Here is a 14,855-nt window from a genome sequence, read left to right as displayed (position 1 = left end):
AAGCAGCCAAAGCTCAGAACTAACCTTTCGTGCTGCCCAGGCTGCTAGACAGCGCCTACGTTCTTCCCATCAGAGGATCAATGTTCGCGCCTCCCATAAGGATCCACTCATTGTTGTTTCTTTGCTGCTTGTTTTCTCCGAAAAAGACTCCAAAGTTGTTGTTTTAGTCCAAACTGCCCGACGTTCAGATGTAAATAGTGATTTCTTACTGCTTGTGGTGAAAACAAATTATTATGTTATTTTGAAGACTTAGTCGTGAAGCAACTTTACTTTGAAAGGTTAGCATCATTAAGTGAGATTGATATTTTAGTAGGATTGAATGCAATTTTGCCTTTAGAATTGTACCCATTTATGCAAAACAAAATGTTACATTACTTTTTTCAGCTCAACCAGCAAGTTCGAGTGTTGATTTTGAGACAAGGTGTGCCCCTTTGGTCAAGAGTCAGTTCCACGGTCAAGGTAAGGTCATTTGCAATTAACACGATGGACGCCAAAACGCTTCGGAACCCGTCAGATGACGGGTTCAGATTTAACCCTGGAGGTCGCTGAACCCGTCAGATGGCGGGTTGTAAGGTTTATATCAATACCAAGCAGCCACAGCTCAGAACTAACCTTTCGTGCTGCCCAGGCTGCTAGACAGCGCCTACGTTCTTCCCATCAGAGGATCAATGTGCGCGCCTCCCATAAGGATCCACTCATTGTTGTTTCTTTGCTGCTTGTTTTCTCCGAAAAATACTCCAAAGTTGTTGTTTTAGTCCAAACTGCCCGACGTTTAAGATGTAAATAGTGATTTCTTACTGCTTGTGGTGAAAACTAAGACATGTCGGGTGCTGCTCGGGGGGTTGTATATGTTTGTGTGTTTTCTTGCATACATGTGTATTGTCATGTGAAGAAATGTAAAAATAAAGTTTACAAAAAAAAATGATGAAGACTGATTCAGATCTAAACATGTTGGCGTTGTATTAAATAAAGGCTGTTAACTTTGAAAAAAAAAAAAAAATACACATTATGCCCTGGCTGCCTGCAGTAATTTCAAATGAACACCAGGCAGCGCTGAAAGTGTTAAAAAAAACTATCTGCAATGTGGGGTTTTTACCCAGGGTAACTTTCTTCACATGGGGTTTTTACCCAGGGTAAATTCGGTGATAAACTTGAAATGGATGTAAATCCTCTCTGTCGGATTGAAACCTCCAAACCTCCAAAGGATTCAAATTCGAAAATAGCAAAAGTATATCTACACGCTCAACACGCGTCGCTTCGCGCCACGTTTTCGAGCTTGCCGATCTCCTACTTTTGATGCTTTTGTGTGACGTGTAGTGTGATCAAGAAGGGCCTAAATTTGCGAAAAAACTAAAAGTTTGAATAGAGTTAAGAAATGTCTGCTTGACAGCGATGAAATGTACGGTAGGTTTGGTACTACCTCCAAATGTGTCTCCCTGAAACAGTGTTCCATTTTCAGGAAGCGTCGCAGCTCAGCGCACGGTGAGTGTCCAAGTGATTGTTAAAGGTGAAACCTTCAACTGTCACAGCACTCTGTTGCAACGCATGAGGCAGCTGGGTGGACTTCACGTAGACGAGACCGACAGCGGCCCGAAGGTCGTCATCGTCTTCTGCCCGGTGAAGACGCGCCACATGACAGACATTGAGGCAGCAATGAAAGACGTTGTCACAGGTAATAGCATATACGCTTTGTTTTCTTTTTCTTTTCTTTTTTTTTTTAAGTGGTGCAACCACTTTCTTAAGTGACTTTGTGTGTGGGTGGCTGGGTGGCTGGCTGGGTGCGTCTGAGCACGAAAACAGCATGGTTGTTTTTCACCACCTGTGTGCAACCTAACACACACAAACACACACACGCACATATTAACTGTATATATGGTGATTTCGGGTGTGCCAGTACAGTACAGTACAGTACAGTGACAGTACAGTACAGTAGAGTTTCGGACGCGGGGCGGCTCGCCGGAATCGGGCTGGCACCCTGGGTGCGTTCCTGTGGGTCTGGAACTCCCCTCCCTGATTGGCTTCCTGGCAGGCAAAGTTTTACTCAGGTTAAGGTTAAGGTTAGGCATAGTTTTACTGAGGTTATGGTTAAGGTTAGGTGGAGGCATACAGTAGGTACTGAGGTTAGGGTTGTAAAATAATAAGTACTTGCATTGACCTGTATCTGTAATTCTTTGTGCATATTCCACATAACTTGATGGCAAAAAAAAAAAAAAAAAAGATACAGAAAGGTTAGTGTTTTGTTCCATCCATACAATAAATGCATTCCTAGAGAGCGAGTGGAATGGAATTACGGACATCACAGAAAAACCCAGCATAACCTAAAGCCCAAACCACACCAGTGGGTCGTTTTTCTTTGTGTGCTCTGTGCTGCTTCAATTCATTATCTGTTCTCCTCTGCCCTAGTACACTACTGCAGCTAATTTAGTGTTGCCAGATTTTGCTGTGACTAGGCTGTTTTACCATTACCATTTTGTCTTAAGCCCTAACCACACCAAAGGGTCGAGGCGGGATATGTCCTGTTGCACGTTGACGTACGTCGTCAGCGGATTCGACCGTTATCTCTGCATTGGAACGGCAAAATCATCCGTTATCAGCACGTTTGAATGGTGCCAAAATGTCCATACTGGCATCCTCACCACATAGCCTGGTCAAGGTTTCCCCCTGGTGGACGTGTCATTTCCAACTATTGTCGGTGCATGGAACTAGGAGCTACTAATATATACTATTCTCTGCCTATCAGGATGTAACTCGGGCGGCGCTGAGTCGGGTCTGGTGGCCTTCGCAACGCTGGGCACGGCGACTCGCTCGGCTAGCGCCTCGCTCGGCGGTGCCTCACGTAGCTCATGGCCACCAGACACGGCGCGCCTCCGTCAGGACATCAGTGATAATGACAATGCTACAATCGCAGATAATGACATACTGAACAGTGAGGATGCCAGTATGGACATTTTGGCACCTTTCAAACGTGCTGATAACGGATGATTTCGCCGATTCAATACATGATACCAGTCGAATGGGCTGACGTCGTCCCACTTTGTCCTAAGTGATTCAACACATGGAATTCAATGGCCCAAACCGCACCAAAGTGTCACCATGCAACCCCTTGCAACCGTTTGGACCCAAGGAGCTGCATGGTGACCTTTTGGTGTGGTTAAGGCTTTAGTGTTCAAAAAACACAATTAAATTGTTAATCGCAATTATTTGTTTGACAATTTATCATCATGTAAAATGTCATAATTGTGACAGCCCTATGTACTCAAATTCTACTATAGTTACTTAGTTTATCTCGGTCATGGTTTCTCTCTCTGTCTCTCTCTCTCTCTCTCTCTCTTTCTCTCTTTCGTCTTCTCAGGAGGGGCGGCCGTCATCCTGGTAGTGATGCATCACACGCACAACGTCGATTACATCGCGGCGTCGCTGGGCGCCGACTGCCGCTGGGACTTTGTCAACGTACTCTACCACGAGACCGTGCCCGGCCTGCTGACGTGCGCATCTAATGTGCAGGCGGTGGCACAGCTGCACGGCATGTTGTTGAAGCACAGCAGTGTTGTGAGCCCTGTTGTGAGCCCCGTTGCTGTCTCGAGTGAGTTTGAAATATAGTGGCCCTCTCCATCATCAAAGTTGCCCACCCCTGCCCTATCCAATGTTTTGTTTTGTAGCCTACTGCTGATGTTGGCAAATGGCAATAATAGCACAGTAATGATAATAATCTAATATGATGTGTGTAGTTCTTTATAGACCTAGCCTCTTCATTTTTTATCTGAAAGTGCACCAGATTGAAGCATTTTCATCCCAAATTTAAAAGAAAATCTGGAGCCCAGGGGGGCACGCCCCCCCAACCCCCCCTGGCGGTGCAGCGCTATCATTAGAATCTTGCGTAGGACTACCTGAGTCCTAGAACTGCCACTGCCTGCTTGATTTAACAATGCAATATGATGTTTTTTTGCCCCCTCATAAATCTCAATTGACCCCTCAGTCATTTCATCATGCAGCCGGCCCTGTCTACAGACTACAGTAAAAGTACAAAACACCATAGACCCGCCCTACCCGTGTTAGCTTCGTGGCAGGCATATAATTTGACTGAGGTTAAGGCTAGGGTTAAGGTTAGGTTGAGGCATAGTTAGTTTTAACTATTGTAACATATATATTTTTCAATGTAGGAAAAGGAAAATAAACCCCTGATATTTACTTCCATAACAATTGGTCTGCGACCCAAAGATGGGTCTCTCTCTGCCCAGTGTTTGTACAGTACACTCATAGAGTTACTGTAAACTTCTGGGAGTGCAGGAGGCCTAAGGTCTGGTCAGTGTGTTTGATCTGTGACTCCCACGGGCAAATTACCCTCCTCACCAAAACTAGGATTTTGGAGGCAAATGATTAGGCAATTCTTTTTTTTTTGCATTTAATTATTTTCTTGATCGGTGTAATGATAGTGTTGATAGCTAGGAGCAGTTGAAATGTATTTCTCTTATACATTTTGGGCCGGCCCATAAACGTTTGGTCGATTGGGGTCAGAATTTGATGTTATTGTTATTGTTATTTTGTAGACTTTTATTCATGAAGCAAAAGTCTTATTTTCTATTTGAAAGGTTAGCATCATTAATTGATATCGATATTTTAGTATGATTGAATGTAATTTTGCCTTTAGAATTTCACCTATTTATGCAACGAAATGTTACATTACTTTTGTCATCCCGACCCGCAAGTTTGAGTGTTGATTTGTGTGCCCCGGTCGAGCGTCAGTTCCACGGTCAAGGTAAGGTCATTTGCAATGAATGGCCCCTACACACTGTAGGAGTTTTAAAGTAGATTTACACGCTCAACACGCGTCGCTTCGCGCCACGTTTTCGAGCTTGCCGATCTCCTACTTTTGATGCTTTTGTGTGACGTGTAGTGTGATCAAGAAGGGCCTAAATTTGCGAAAAAACTAAAAGTTTGAATACAGAGTTAAGAAATGTCTGCTTGACAGCGATGAAATGTACGGTAGCTTTGGTACTACCTCCAAATGTGTCTCCCTGAAACAGTGTTCCATTTTCAGAAAGCGTTGCGGTGAGGCTCCACGTGAATGTAACAGGTGAAACCTTAGACTGTCACAACACTCTGTTGGAACGCGTGTGGCAGCTGGGTGGACTTCACAAGACCGACAGCGGCCCGAGGGTCGTCATCTTCTTCTGCCCATTGAAGACGTGCCACATGACAGACATTGAGGCATTACTGAAAGACGTCATCCCAGGTAATAGCATATACGCTTTGTTTTATTTAGTTTTAATCCGTCCAATTAGTTTTACGGAATTATTGAATTTCACTCGCCATCTGTCTGTTGCATTCTCCTCCTGCACAGCGAGATTCAGAGTTAATTCAACATATCTCGTTATCACATAAGCATGTGTGTATGAATTCATGCGAGTCAAAAAACTCAACCCATTGGCTTCATGGATGCAAAATGATGGATTCCACCAAGGTTATAAGAAGACCCACCCTACCTGATTGGCTTCCTGGCAGGCAAAGTTTTACTCAGGTTAAGGTTAAGGTTAGGCATAGTTTTACTGAGGTTATGGTTAAAGTTAGGTGGAGGCATACAGTAGTTACTGAGGTTAGGGTTGTAAAAGAATAAGTACTTGCATTGACTCTGTATCTGTAATTCTGTGTGCATATTCCACATAACTTGATGGCAAAAAAATAAAAAAAGATACAGAAAGGTTAGTGTTTTGTTCCATCCATACAATAAATCAATTCCTAGAGAGCGAGTGGAATGGAATTACGGACATCACAGAAAAACCCGGCATAACCTAAAGCCCAAACCACACCAGTGGGTTGTTTTTCTTTGTGTGCTCTGTGCTGCTTCAATTCATTATCTGTTCACCTCTGCCCTAGTACACTACTGCAGCTAATCTAGTGTTGCCAGATTTTGCTGTGACTAGGCTATGTTATACCATTACCATTTTGTCTTAAGCCCTAACCACACCAAAGGGTCGAGACGGTTTTAAGCGTTGTCCCTGTGGTGTGATATGTCCTGTTGCACGTTGACGCACGTCGTCCCACGTTGTCCCAAGTGATTCAACACATGGAATTCAATGGCCCAAACCGCACCCTTTGGTGTGGTTAGGGCTTTAGTGTTCAAAAACACAATTAAATCGTTAATCGCAATTATTTGTTTGACAATTCATCATCATGTAAAATGTCATAATTGTGACAGCCCTATGTACTCAAATTCTAGTTACTTAGTTTATCTCGGTCATGGTTTCTCTCTCTCTCTCTCTCTTTCGTCTTCTCAGGAGGGGCGGCCGTCATCCTGGTAGTGATGCATCACACGCAGGACGTCAATTACCCGAACATCGTGCAGTCCCTGGGCACAGTGGGCAGCGACCGTGGCTGGGACTTTGTCAACGTGCTCTACCACGAGACCGTGCCCGGCCTGCTGACGTGCGCGTTTAACGAGCAGGCGGTGGCACAGCTGCGCGACGCGTTGCTGAAGCACAGCAGTGTTGTGAGCCCCGTTGCCCAGTGTGTATTATGTTAGCTATGGTGGAGGTAGCTCTGGCAAAACCAAAGGTGGTGGCGGCGGCGGTGGTGTTTTCAGATGGTTTGCTGGTGGTAAATGATAAACTCAGGAGCTTCTTCTTTTCTTTTTTTTTCTTTTTTTTCTAACTTTTTCTGTTTTGTATGTGTCTATGGAGTTAACATTACACTAATAGACGCCCGGGTGTGGCTAGAATATTCAAATATGTCTTCTCTGTGTATTTTTGGATTCTTCTTGAAAGCTGAAAGCCTTTGAGTCAAAAGGCCCAATCAAAAATACACTGCTTTAGTGACACACTAAAATCCTCGCCTCCCCTAACCCAACAGCTGTGGGCGAGTTCAGGTGGGGGGTGCTAAGGTAAAAACCAGGTATACGTAATGAACCATAAATAATGTGGCCACATAAAACATCACTTTAACACTTTCTGTAATCTGTACACTTTTTTTAATTTATTTTTTATTGAATCTTCCTTTTTTATTTTTATTTTGCTGTAACCTACAGCAGTGGTGCTCAGCCTTTCCAGGCTGTGACTATATGTAGTGGAATATATAGGGTTTAAGTAGTTAACCACATTAACTACACACGATTGGATAATTTTACTGTATGATCTTTTATAGATTGGACCTTCCTTTCGTAATCAGAAACATCTGCGTACGTGTGTATAGAGATGTACAATGGCACAGAAATGATGTGGTAGAGACAACATTGGTTGCAGTTAAAAGGGAAATAAATTCACTTCATTATTCTTTGTTTTCTTCTTCCTTGAAACCAGTCAGCGGATTAGCCCATAATACAGTAGTAGGCTCTATGCACAGCAGCCATATTGGAAAGAAATTGGGCCTCTTCCTCTTAGGTGTTACCTAATGTTGGCTCACGGGAAACACTGCTACACCCGAGGGTCTCAAAGTGGGGTCCAGGGACCCTCATGCATGGTTCCTTGAGGGGGTTCCAAATGGCCCCTTCCGGGTGCATTACTCAGCATTATGGGGCCAAAAATATAGCTTTTTGGCAGATGTTCCCTCTAGACTGTATTAAGATATTTAGTGGAAGCCCATACAAATACTGTCAACTAAGTATAGGCCTGGTTTAAGTGGTTAAAATGTTCTTCTACTTGGCTCTTTAGGGACGTCTTAATTTGTTTTATCATATAATGCCATTGCGTATCATGTTCTCATGGATGTAATCGAGTAGATTTGAGCAGGGCTCGGATAAAACGTAGAGGGGAATAAATATATGTATGTCAGTAGGACCGTTTTACAACTTACTCGAAAACAATAATGTAAGAGCTTGAATTTGTCTGTTTCTATAGGGGGTATCATCTGAAGCGCCACACTGTTGGACAGGATATACTCTGTTGATTAATGCTGTAACTGCACACTGATGTGAATAAACACTGACAATAAAGCATATTGTGATCTAATGAAGTTATACTACCCAAACCTCTCGTCAACGTGTAATCGAACTACTTCAACCATAGCTTTCCTATTATTGGGGCAAACATTTGCCAAAAAAATAGTAGATCTACAAGCTCACAACAGGGTGCATTGCGATGCCTTGTGAGCTTGTAGATAAGCTATATTTGGTGAATACACCTGAGGGACTCCAGTCAAATAAACTTCATATAGGATTTGTGTTTGTTAATGCTGTAAATGCACAGCATGTAAATAACAATGGTTATGCCCCCACCTCTAAATCACTGTTTAAAATAAAATAAAACAAATCCGTATTATCGGGTGCTTGACATAATGGTTCACAAAAAAAGAATGCCATTGCTTTGATGCTATAGGGCGCCTAATGCTGCTAATATTATCTGCTGCTATTTTTAATCGTGTGTAATAGGTTATGCTGCTTTTTTACCTGCTTCATCCCATAATTATGTGATGTGCATGCATGTAATGTCTGCTTTTTCGTTTTTTATTTTACAGCACTCATATTATTTTTTTAATCTGAATTGTTTCATTATTATAATTTCGTTCTATTTCTATTGTTCTTCCATTTAACACAAATTACAAATAAAAAGAACACCTGCCAAAGGTTTTGCTATTTAGTATTTACAGTACACCTGCAAAAGGTTTTGCTCTTTAGTATTTACACCTGCAAAACCTGTGTGAGCCTAGGGTGAAAATATGACGAGGTTGAAACAGTGTAACACGGCTGCCATCTACCGACATAACTCTGTCACTACGGCTCAGAGTCTGTCCTGTCTAGTTATATGGTTTGTTTACAAACGGTCACACAGACTGAGACTGCGTTCCGTTTCTTCCGGAATGTCACCATGGTAAAGTGACTGACCGACTCTGAATGAGTGAGTGAACACATGACATCTCGATCTGTCACCAACGGTTATTTTAACGGGTCTATTTTCCCAACGGAACACCGACCGACCGCTTCAAAACGAGACGTGGTACGTGTCCCTGGACTGACTTTCTGCTCCAATGGACTTTATTCCTTGAAAGCTCACATGTTGTAGACAGATTATGATAGATTAACACCGTTCATCCAGCTGGGAAGGGAATTCAACTGACCCGAGACAGCAGGTGGGTTCCTTTAATTCTGCATTAAAGCATTCTTCATAGTACATATATTCCCATAGGCCTACTACTATATGTAGTAGACTATCAATTTATAGCACAATATAGATTCTCAAACTTAAACTGTTAAGCAATTTAGATATATGCTCCCAACCAAACTCCTATTTTGCTATGTATTAGGTAGGCCACATAACGTCAACATGAACCACATTTGATGAAAATGAACCACATTTTCCATTTGTACACTCAAGTTATACAGACCCATAATTATGTGTCCATTATTTGGTTGCTGCTGACCCCTCCATAGTTTTTCAAAAAGCAGTATGCTCACATCCACTCATGTAGATGTGTGAGCTTGTATAGATCAGCTGTATACTAAAACATGGCTTAAAAAGTGTTGAAATGAACTCCTCTCCATTCATTTAGCATGGACCCTGTAGGCTACTTATAGTGTAGTTTATACTCCCTCAAGGCCGTATTATGGAATAGGTCCCGGCCCGGACCCCACTTTGAGAACCATTATCATGTTGTGCTCATCGATAACTATAACTGAACACTTTGCATTGATCTCTGATGGAGAGTATTAGACACACAGTACTATAGTTTCCCCTCATAAAAGTAGGTCAACATTAGCTGCTGCTGCAGGCTGCAGCTAGCATTGTGTTGCTAAGCTAAAATGCATGTTTGTGTTTATGTTGTGTGTGTGTGTGTTTGTGACACATTTCGTGTTAATTAGGGCACACTTGTCGGTGTGACTGACATGCTGTTGTTGGGTCGCGTTCTGCGGGTGACGTCCACGTGCATATTGTTGAGAACAAGATCCTGTGCCGTTTTGTGTGAGCAGACATTAACCCCCAGACTGCTGTCTAAAGTGTGCTTCATGACTCTTACCCAGTTAAGTCCAGTGAAGATACCCACACACGGGAGTAAAGTCGAGGTATGCTCCAATTGTGCTTATATATTTTTTGACGACCTTGCCTTTTCATTGCATTGTGCAATCCCTGGTAATATATGTGATATTGTAATAATGCAAAATTGCAATGTAATGTAACTAGAAAGGTCGCAATTTAAAAAAAAAATGCAAAGTGTGGTTGCCGCAGTGGCTTACATATGCCCCTCCCACTGATATTGCCAGCCAATTACAATGTCGCGTCACCCCTGCGATCATGCGTAAGTAATGCGTAAGGGGATTTATCTCCTCAAAAATCATTTTTCTGCAAGAAACGGTAAATGTTTTCGCATTTGCGGCGCCCCCTATGGATGAAAATGGAATCACTTTTGGCTTTTGGTTGATTAAACCACCCGGGACATCTGATTCAAATTTGGGATGGATTGGACATTCCGTTCGTGATTTTAGGCATTTTTTTGTAAAATAGGCCCGTCCCACTAACTTCGGACGACGATTAAGGCCAAACGATACGGACAATTTTTTTTTCAAAAAATCTGAAAAAAATGTAAACGCGGTCCGATAGGTCCAGAGATCATGTGTACCGATTTCTGTGAGATTCGGACAAAATCTGTAGAATCAGAAAATAAAAGTGTGTTTTGAAGAAAATTCAAAATGGCGGAAAATATATCCTGACGCAAATGGGCGTGGCCTATATGGAGATGCGTCATGACCCAAGGAATCCAGGGCAAAAATAATTTTGATTTTACAACCTATGGTTCAAGAGTTATAAGCCAAAACATAAAGTGGGCTTCCCCATTATAAGTCTATGGAGAACTAATTAATTAATCATCAATTAAACTATACAACGGATCTCTTAGCAAAATACAAGCACACGATTCCCGATGAAGCCGGTCGATTTGACATATGGCTCGAGTGTGTGCGGCAAAAACTGTGGGAGGAGTAGTGCGGCAAAGTATCCAAATGTACAATAACAATAGTCTGGTTGCCCTGTTAGGGCAACCACACTAATTATGTCAGCACTTAAATCTCTATAGCCCTAGAAATGGCGTAATTCCATACAGTCCCTATTGCCATATGCAGTAGGCCTATATCAAGTATTGGACTCAATTTAGTAGGCTGACAGCTAGCATACCGTACATTTACATATATTTAATTTAAAATGTAGGCATTTAGCAGACACTATTAATCCAGAACAATTTAGAGTAAGCAAGGGCAACATGAGGTAATACATGCATAGTTAAATGGTCATCTAATATCAAAGGTAAACAAATAACCTATCAGTCTAAAAACAAAGCGACAAGCAACTTAGATGCTCTCAAACGCAGGACCCCCCCCCCCCCCCAGAACGGTCCTCCATAACTCTGAGAGTCTAGAAATGAAACCAAATGGACCCACCGCAACACTCAGAGTTGGTTACAGACCCGTAATATGGTCCATTGGGTTTCTTACTATCAACCATTTAGCTGGGGAGCCCCTCAAGGACCAGTAGTAGGGGTCTCCTAGCCTGGGCTTCCATTTCGGGGTTTATGATCCGGTCGGGTGCGGATGATAACTTTCGTCATGTTGTAGTCAATGATTTGTAGTCGTCTGTCAGGAAAGCACAAGGCGGAATCAGTACTATGAATGGGTACTTCTTATTCCGCCAATGTGGTTTCCTGCCTGATGACTACAAATCAGTGACTACAACATGATTTTTTTTCCCCTCCGAGGTGCAAAGCCTGGTGACACGAGGTCTGGTCTGTGTTACAAAACTGCCGTGTGATCCGCTCGGTAGCGGATGATATCGTTACGTCATGTTGTAGTCATTGTGTTGTAGTCATTGTTTTGTAGTCATCAGGCCGGAACCATCAACCTGGTACATGTACTTCCTTATTTCCCCCAGCTGCGGTGGTTGCCAGTTCGAACCTAGGCTCCCCCAGAGTTAGTGTCGAAGTGTCCTTGAGCAAGACACTGAACCCCTAATTGCTCCTGATGTGCTGGTTGGTGCCTTGCATGGTTTCCGCCACGTTCGGTGTATGAATGTGTGGGTGAATGTAATGCACAATCTATGTAAAGCACCTTGGATAAAGGCGCTATATAAATGCACCATTTACCAAACCGGAAGAATCAAAGCGTGCCTCGTTCTCTCGTAGCCTACAAGTTCATAGCGCTATGGACTTGTAGGTCTGCTATTTTTGAAAAATCGTGAAAATGTAAATCTTTGAATATATATTCTTTCAGAACGAACATTTTTAAATCAAATCTTTGCTTCTGGGGGGGGGGGGTCCCTGGAACAACATATTTTCAGATGGGGTCCCTGGAACAACATATTTTCAGATGGGGGTTGGCGGCCAATTTCATATATTTTTGGGGGTCCTTGACATGAAAATGTTTGAGAATGACTGACAGAAACATGGGTTTCTCAGAAAACTGTCAGGATTTAGAGGACATTTCTAGAATCGTCTTCAGGTCTAAATGGGTTTATTGCAATCTAATCTTCATAATGGTCCCCACTCCCCTCCCTAGCTGACACTGGCAGAGAGTGACGTGATGCATCCTGCCATCGTCTCCTCTGACATGGCTGCTGTGACCGCCGCCGCCGCTGGTCAAGATGTCACCACAGAGGCCCGAGTGATGGACGAGGAGGACCAGGTGATGGGCGCTCCACACTTGGGCTGTCAGTCATCATTAGGACATTTTACACCACATATTCATTGTCACAAATAATTGCGATTAACGATTAAATTGGTTGTTTTTTGTCGTACAGGGCAGATATACATAACCTAAATATTACAAATATTAGTGAGTGATAGTGACTTATGCTGCGTTAACACTGGCAGAGGCAAAAGATACAAAGTTGCAAAGCTACAGTACACTGCATATTTGTAGCTTTGTGACTGAAGTTGAAACCAGCTCAACTTATTGTTTTCAGCAGCTACAAACGTCGGATGTATCTTTGTACTTTCATGTCGCTGGCTTCCATTGAAAATGTATGGTATCTTTACATCTGCCCGTGTGGATGCAACATGACATATTTAAAGGAGCATTCAGTGATTTGGAGAAAAAAAACGGTCCACCCGGTAACAAGATGTGCACATGCACACGCTCTACAGTGGGGGAAGTACAACAGACCAACAACACGCGCACTAATGCCAGCCACACTCGATCATGATTGGAGGAAGGCACCTCTCATCCTGATTGGATGAAAGCTTTGCCACCCAAAGCCCAAAACGAAACTAGGGTTTTTTGACCCCAGGGGCTCACTGGGGACAGGGAGGAACTCCTTATATGGTCAGCACACTTTATAGTAGGGAGGATTATCCAAAAAATAAGAAAAAATAAGTGATAGTTGAATTAAGTGAAATCACTGAATGTACCTTTAATATATTATCTTTATATGTTTACCCCGGTCATTTTCAAACCTTCACCTTCCTACAAGTGGGCGACTGTGGCTCAGGAGGTAGAGCAGGTCGTCCAATGATCCATGGGTCGGCGGTTCGAATCCCGGCTCCTCCTGTCTACATGTCGAAGTGTCCTTGGGCAAGACACTGAACCCCAAATTGCTCCCGATGTGCTGGTTGGTACCTTGCATGGCTTCCGCCGCAATCGGTGTATGAATGGGTAAATGTAATGTACAACAATGTAATGCACAATCTATGTAAAGCACCATTTACCATTTACCAAGTTGCAATGCGACACGTTGTTTGAAAACATTTCAACAAGGAAGCGATTGTGCAAAAAATAATTGTGATGATCTCAAATAATTGCAGTTATTCCGTGACAGGCCTGTCCATGATATGTCCTTGTTCTGTCAGTGAGTGTGTGGACAGTTCGTTGCCATAAAGCCACACATTTCTCCTCTCGTCATTAGCTGTCCAAGTGTGACGGTGTCTCCCGTGAGGCCGTGGTTGCTGCTGCCTGTGATGAAGACTGTGATGAAGGTCTGGACAGACGGGAAGAGAGCGGGATGGAGGATGAGGATGTGAGGGTGATGATGAGGATGATGACCCCTGGCCAGGTGGATCCAATTAGCAACGAGACACAAGAGACGGAACCCATCACCACCACCACCACCACACATGGCGAGTAACACTCACTTCATGTTTTCCCCCCCTGGCCTTCATCTTCTTTTTTTAAGACCAGAGGTCGGTTCTAAAAAAATTCTGCTGAATCCTAACAGTTTTAAACAGTAAAACAAATGTTTCTATATCAGTGGTGCTCAAACCTTTTCATTTGAAGGACCCCCAAAATGATGTCTTTGGCTGCGGACCCTCATCTCAACATATTTTGTTCCCAGGACCCCCAGAAATAAAGATTGTAGTTGTTCCCAAATGTTCAATTAAAACAAATTTATTCAAGGATTTGCACATATTTTCAGGACAAGGCCCCCTTGCCTCTGTTACTGTATATTGTCTCTCTCATACACAAGCATGGAATCCTCTTCGTGTTTGAGTAAATGGCCACGCCCAAATCCTACTAGTAGTAGGGGTTAACCCATTTTAGGCGGGAACCCCTTTTGGTGTTTTAAACATTGTTATAATTTAGCTATTGACAAATAGCAGATCTACAAGCTTGTAGGTCTGCTATTTTTGAAAAATCGTGAAAATGCGGCACAAATCTTTGAATATATATTCTTTCAGAGCGAACATTTTTCTTATTTCGACGTCAGGCCTAAATGGGTTAAAGTACAGTTTTAGACCGTGATGGAGGGGAGCTGTATGTCTCAATCCAACTTTTGGCTAATTTGTATGACTGACTTTAAGCCACGAGAGACACCATCGCGAACGTTGCGAAGTTCGCTTAGCCAACTCAGCCCCGTTAGAGTTGCAACCCCATATGGACAGAATCAAATAAATCATGTTCTGGCGAGAGCGTGCCCCGACAGCCACTCAAAGTGGAGACTGGCCAATCACAG

The 14,855-nt window shown here is 43.0% G+C and overlaps 2 protein-coding genes across 8 annotated transcripts in view; both read left to right on the top strand.

Moving 5' to 3' along the window:
* Positions 1-7,906, top strand: part of LOC306941219 (uncharacterized protein) — a 165,351-nt gene extending 157,445 nt beyond the window's left edge. For all 5 annotated transcript variants that reach the window (XM_079526539.1, XM_079526541.1, XM_079526543.1 and 2 more), the window contains 5 exons: positions 385-459; positions 1,460-1,672; positions 3,353-3,583; positions 5,039-5,233; positions 6,276-7,906. In XM_079526539.1, the coding sequence (XP_079382665.1) occupies positions 385-459; positions 1,460-1,672; positions 3,353-3,583; positions 5,039-5,233; positions 6,276-6,520 (959 nt within the window). In that variant the 3' untranslated portion in view covers positions 6,521-7,906. The remainder of the gene's footprint in view (positions 1-384; positions 460-1,459; positions 1,673-3,352; positions 3,584-5,038; positions 5,234-6,275) is intronic.
* An 882-nt stretch (positions 7,907-8,788) lies between these two features.
* The window catches only part of akap7 (A-kinase anchoring protein 7), a 148,074-nt gene continuing 142,007 nt past the window's right edge, over positions 8,789-14,855 (top strand). For 2 of the 3 annotated variants that reach the window (XM_079525448.1, XM_079525447.1), the window contains exons 1-4: positions 8,789-9,057; positions 9,788-9,988; positions 12,467-12,592; positions 13,812-14,022. In XM_079525448.1, the coding sequence (XP_079381574.1) occupies positions 9,812-9,988; positions 12,467-12,592; positions 13,812-14,022 (514 nt within the window). In that variant the 5' untranslated portion in view covers positions 8,789-9,057; positions 9,788-9,811. The remainder of the gene's footprint in view (positions 9,058-9,787; positions 9,989-12,466; positions 12,593-13,811; positions 14,023-14,855) is intronic. The other variant, XM_079525449.1, reaches the window with a different exon arrangement.

Source organism: Electrona antarctica, assembly GCF_951216825.1.
Source record: "Electrona antarctica genome assembly, chromosome: 17".
Taxonomy (NCBI): Eukaryota; Metazoa; Chordata; class Actinopteri; order Myctophiformes; family Myctophidae; genus Electrona; species Electrona antarctica.
The sequence above is the reverse complement of the archived record's forward strand: the minus strand, read 5'-3'. Positions and strand labels throughout refer to the sequence as shown.